The sequence below is a fragment of the Phoenix dactylifera genome, chromosome 18 (assembly GCF_051530095.1).
Source record: "Phoenix dactylifera cultivar Ajwa chromosome 18, Ajwa_hap1_PhDact_Kaust_v1.1, whole genome shotgun sequence".
NCBI lineage: Eukaryota > Viridiplantae > Streptophyta > Magnoliopsida > Arecales > Arecaceae > Phoenix > Phoenix dactylifera.
In genome coordinates, this window is record NC_143207.1 from 18,330,284 (window position 1) to 18,336,317 (window position 6,034).

The following is a 6,034-nucleotide window of genomic DNA, read 5'->3' on the forward strand; positions in this document are numbered from 1 at the left end:
AAAAAACAAAAAGCTGATTACTTATTATGATATCAAGAGATTCTGCTAATATAAAATCGAACAAAACAAAGATTAGACTAAACACAGGAGCACAGGAAGTAGAGTTCAGGTGAATTTTTTTGGACAGCACTTAGGTCAAAAAGCTCACTGAGTGGTTGTCCATTAATACCAGGAGTTTCACATGTTTTAATTGAAAATTATTTCTCATGAACTTCAGAATTAAGAACTCCAAGTGAAGAAGTTAAGTTTCTTCAAAATTATCTGCAAAATGATGTCAGACTAACTCATATCTGTACAAGCAAATTTTCTTCCCAAGTGCAAAAAAGCAACCTGAGTTGATCTTTACAACAGTGATGGAGGGAATGAGATTTTTCCTTCAAGTGAACCAGCCCCCATTTAGTGAACCAAAATGGAAAATGGAAGAAGTGGCTGCAAATGACTAGGGCCATATTGTAGGCAAGAAATGGGGCAGATATGAGTAAATTAACCTACGCGTCAATAATTGTAGACCTCGGTACTCCTTGCAGGCTTGCAACACTCATCAAGTATGTCACCCACGTGTATGCTTAGTGAGAAGAAGACTTATGGCTTGCACGAGGAGATGGCTCTGCAATTCTCAATGTCCCTCCAAGTTCTGTGGGCACCAGAGGAACGAGCGAGTGAAGTACATCAGTTATCAATGGCCTATAACTTGGTTCTGGCTGGACACACAGCACGGCAACGGCAGCAACCTGCACAATGACGTGATCGTTCTGGTTGGCAAGGACCGAAGTTTGTACTTACATAGATAAATAAGACTAGGTTCAGATAACAAACCTGGTATAAGTGTTTCAAATCCATTGTATTCCTAATCACCGGGTCCACTATGTTTGGAAGCTTTGTTCTGTCCGTGAGCTGGGGCATGGCCTACAGACAAGAAAATCTATGTCAAAAAATTGCTACGTTCATATTTGAGATCGGATACACTTAATGGTCCAATTGAAAATTGGGGATAGGCAACATTAAACCCAATACCCATGTGACAATAGATTGGCATTGAGATGGTGCCATTTTTTCAACCGGTTTCCTTCCCATCAGAAGCTCTAGCAGAACTACTCCAAATGCATAAACATCACTTTTCTCAGTAAGCTTGCCTGAAAATTCAGCAATGCATAAAACATGTGACTTTAATCCAAAGAAAACCAGCTGCGCTGCATATATATATATAACAATTTAAATTCAGATTGGTCGGAGGAGAGAGAGAGAAACAGGATAAGAGGGATCTAGTATACCATCTAATAAGTACTCGGGAGCCACATAACCCAGAGTGCCCGAAAGCTTGACACTGCCTTTGTTATGGTTTCCACCAGTCACAGCAAGGCCAAAATCTGAAATCTGGACCCAAAGGCAATTCAAGAAAAGAGAATGAGAACTTGACTTTCTAACCAAGGAAGAGGAGAACATTGATTTGAAAACGATAAAAAGACAAAAAATATTTGCAGATACCTTGGCATTAAACTCTGAATCTAGAAGTATATTGGATGATTTTAGATCTCTATGAATCACAGGTGGATTGCAGTGCTCGTGGAGATATTCCAACCCTCTGTGTTGCATCAAAGTTATAACAGCAAAAGAGGCAACTGTAGTAGCTAAATAACTGTTAAAACTAAAAACTAAAAACCATAACCGGACAAGTGAAAGTCATTTAACATATAAACCTTGCTGTATCAAGTGCAATTTTCATGCGAATGTGCCAAGTTAAAGCTGACCCATGAGATGGCCCTACAAAAGTAGTAAAAAGAGAAAATAAGCCAAAATTCAAGCTTTCTTGCTTCATTTCGCTAGAAGGGAAAGATAAGTACAAGAATACCATGCAACTGTGTTTCCAGAGATCCATTTTGCATCAAGTCATAAACAAGAAGCCTTGTTTCTCCATGAATACAGTAACCCAAAAGGGAAACTATATTTGGATGCCGGATTCTTCCGAGCAAATCCAGCTCATTCTGATCATAAGAAAAGGGAAAACTTGAACGCGATGACATTAATCACAGGGAAGACAGAAACAAGCATGACTTGGATCTACAGATCTCACCTCAAACTCTCTTTCACAATCCTGGCCACCACCATCCAATTTCTTCACTGCAGCAAGAAGTCCCCCATCAAAGCAAGCTTTATATACACAGCCAAATCCTCCTTCTCCCAAGATATTGCTCTCACTGAATTTATTAGTTGACGATTCTAGCAATGAATACTCAACCATAGCCCACAATCCTTTCTTGCCAGTCATCTTCAACGAATTAAACTTGCTCAAGATTGGACCTAGTGTGAGCCCTCTAGCACCATCTACAATGTTTAATATTTTTGACATGTTAAGTTCGAATGAAACATAAAAGCACAATTTGGAGAATCATGACGGCAGATCCAAATGAAAGGCAAGAAGAGAATAAACCTGAACTTTGAATATTCTTTGAATCGAGAGTTTGGCGATTTCTTCGCCAAAAGAGACAGGCCCAACATGTTGATACAATGATCGCAGCCACGGCAACAGAGGCCAGAACGATTGCAATAATCAATTCTTTGTGCAAATGGTTGTGACGTACTATGATCTGCATCCCTGCATTCAGAAGATCACATGATAGATGGACTTCAGCAATGCTCCGAGAAAGAAGGAAAAAAAGTGCTGTTGTTTCCGAAGTATGTGATTATTCTATTTTCATCTTTAAAAAAACAAATCTTGGATCACTCGAGAAAATATAGAGCTTCAAAGAAAAAGAAAATCAAAACAAAATGCAAAACAAGTCATTATGAAAAAAAAAAAAAAAAAAAAACAGTTAAGAAGATGATCAAAGGGGGAAAAACTGTTCCTTCCTGATGGCTTCCAAAAAGCTGCGATCTTTGAAATAGTACGATCTAAAAACACTGGATTTAGAGAAAAAACAAGCAGCCTTTTTTTCCCTTAAACTTGCTGGCATTCTTTAGCCTTAAAAGAGAAGTTGCTCGTGGAGCAGCCATGGAATCAAAAAGCCATCTTTGCAACGCTCCACAGGATTAAAATAAAAAGGAGCGGCCTTTCTCCCCTAAACCAGCCAAACATGCTACCCAAAAAGACATGTTCAAAATGATGCCAAAACTTCAAGAAATTTTTAAAAAAAATACACTAAAAACAGGCAAAGATTCACAAGATGTGATAGTGTGGAAAGCTTAGAAATTTTGAATCCCCCAAAAGAAAACAGCGAAAAAACAGAGAGATCAGCGAGCACCTGCTAGATTATTCCCTATAGGAGATGGTGCCAGAGATGAAGGAGGTACAGAAATGGGTTGGATTTGAGGAGAGTGAAGGGGAGAGATGAAGGGAGAGAGCATGGGGGAGCCTCTGCCATGGGTTACAGCTGGGAAGAGCAAGGAGGAGCAGACCAGAATGCATGGAAGTAGAAGAGGTGATGGTGGCCTCTTCATGTCTCCGCCCCCCGCCGATAAAAAAGACAGCAAGAAAATTTAGGAAATCTCCAAAACCAGTTGAGGATATCAAGAGACCAAAGTGCGGAGGGAATCCAAATGATGAAACATAGCAACAGCCCAGTTTAAATCGCTTTGGTTTTTTCTGTTTTGAATTCCTCTCTCTCTCTCACATACACCTGGCCTTTTGAGTTGGATCTTTTGAGGCTTGTTTTCTTGGCTTTCTAAATGGCTCTTTTCCTTTTTTTTAAATAAAGGTGGGACAGGGACCTGGTGCACGGAAAACAGGAGACCACTTTTTATCTCCGTGGGGCCCAGATAAAGATGCAATCATGTGGCGGTTACCAAAGGCAAGTGGAAGATTGGGCGGGGGAGACATACGTACAAAATTATTAGACCATAATTTTATTAAGCAAATCATAAAAAATTCACTAAATTTTATTTTTATTATATTTATATTTAAAAAAGAAGAGAGAATACATGCATTTTCGGGGTAATGGTGAGTATATCACTTAAAATTATTTAATTATTTTTAAAAAAATCTGATATAGCATTTAAATCTCAATTAAAATTAATAATTTGACAACATTATGTTAAATTATAAATTAAACGAAGGCTACCGCACACGCCTTCCTAACTTTTTCGGATTCCAAGAGATGTAGAAAGATGGTGGATACATGGTTTCAAGCTCAATTGTGGGTGTTTCTCTCTTTAGAAAGCTGAACAAATAGATTTAAATAAATATAAAATCAAAATAAATGTTAAAAAAGTAATTATAATTTTTTAAAAAATATTGAATATAAATATAATTCACCTATGAAGAACTTTTGTGATTTATTTTATTTTATTTTTTTAAATTGCAGTTCGACTAATATGAGTTCACAATATGAGCTGAAATGTTATCCTAATACTTCTTTGGAGTGATGACCAGGGAGGAGTATTCTAATTATTAGGTCGTATTTTTAGGTATGCATTATAACTTAACAATAATATGGGTTTAGATAGCCACATCCTGATATGGATATCAATCCTATTTATTGTGCTAGGTAACGGATACAAAGAAGGATTAATGACAGCTGTCCAGGATATTGGACAAACAAGCTTTTAGTAGTATATCTTGAGTCATGAGTGACATTGCATCTGCCACCCATTTTTCTTCTATAATTGGATTTTCCATCATAGGGTGCCAAAAAAAGAGGATATAAGATCACCTGAATTTGTATTTGTTTTTTTTTTTTGTTGCGATAATATCTGTATTCTTTCTTATGATGCATGTAGGGATTCTTTTTTTTTGTAGATGTATGTCTAGTTCCAAATTTAGTCCTTTTAAATCTTCAGCTTATGTTCCTATTAGGCCACATCCCTGAGATATTAGAAAAAAGCTATCACTACTGGGAATCAAATGCAATTAGTGCCACGTATCTCCATTCAAAAATTTTCAAACACTAGCACTCATATTTTCTGATAGGAGAAAAAATGAATCGTCCAACTCACAACTAAAAGGCTGCCCAGTTTCAGCCCAGAATTGTAAGCAAAGAAAGAAATGATCAAATGCATTTACTGAAACATGTGAAAATATTTGTCTCAATTTGGGACTGGCAGCACCAGCCCTTCTTCAATCCGTGATCTAGATTTTAGGTGTCCCCTAAAATTAAAGATACATCTCTTTTTCTTTTTCTTTTTCTTTTTTTTTATAACTTTGATGTATTATATAATTCTTATATAGATACATCTATAAAAATTAGAGTACAATATATCCCTGGTAGACCCAATCAAGCAATGTTGGCTTTCTTACAAACCTATGCTGCTTCAAAAAAAAAACTTGTCTAGATAAATTGGCAATAATTTTCGACTATTTCTTTGCTTCAATTGATAATTTGAAGACTTGCGCATATCCAGCTACCCTTAAAAAATTTCTAAACATATTGTGGATCTCCTATTAATAAACATTGACCAACCCATTGCATCCATGACACCATACATGAAGAGACAAGCTGCATCATGATGATGATCATAAGTCAAACCATCAACGTTGGATCCCTAGCTTGTGCAGAAATTCCTATCTAAATAAACCATATATTTTTTATCCATTTGTTATCCTGGGGTTGGAGCTTGAAGGATTAAATTGCACTCACTCTTGACCACCAAAATTTGCACTCATTTGGCACCAAGGAAACGTCACTTCCTCCATTAGAAAAAAAAAAAAAAAATGTTGGCTCCAAGGCACAACACAACACGGGCTGCTGTCCCTCACGCAACATTGGTCACCAAGTTGTCGGTGCTAACTCGGAATGCGACGCTCTCGACCATGGCTCAAAGAAGCGGCTGGAAAAGCCAACAGAGCCGTAGACTCGGTTGCTGCTTATGTGGTCAATTTTTTTTTTTTTTTTTTTTTTTGGGTACATCAGCGACTCACACATGACGAGTGTGAAGATGGCCAACAAAATCAGAAAACAAAATGCTGCGCAGAGGCGTAGGCACAGCCGCGTGGTCTATCCAAAAAAAGCATTCCGAGTGATGAGCCGCGAAGGAAGCAACCCAATCTGCCGCACCGTTCGCCTCCCGATATACGTGCGAGACTTGGTAGGAGACAACTTCC

At 37.7% G+C, this 6,034-nt stretch overlaps 1 protein-coding gene across 2 annotated transcripts; it reads right to left on the reverse strand.

Moving 5' to 3' along the window:
* Nucleotides 1-233: 233 nt before the first annotated feature.
* Nucleotides 234-3,688, reverse strand: LOC120106206 (putative receptor-like protein kinase At1g80640). Of its 2 annotated transcripts, none has more exons than XM_039119127.3 (10): nt 3,240-3,688; nt 2,435-2,593; nt 2,072-2,322; nt 1,850-1,982; nt 1,698-1,761; nt 1,486-1,582; nt 1,272-1,374; nt 1,015-1,133; nt 817-906; nt 234-731 (listed from the first exon to the last, which is right to left on the reverse strand). In XM_039119127.3, the coding sequence occupies exons 1-10, from the start codon at nt 3,433-3,435 to the stop codon at nt 567-569; spliced, it is 1,377 nt and encodes a 458-aa protein (XP_038975055.2). In that variant the 5' UTR covers nt 3,436-3,688; the 3' UTR covers nt 234-566. The 2 variants fall into 2 exon arrangements, with proteins under 2 accessions (XP_038975055.2, XP_038975054.2); XM_039119126.3 differs by having other exon boundaries at nt 2,429-2,593; nt 3,240-3,660.
* Nucleotides 3,689-6,034: the final 2,346 nt, after the last annotated feature.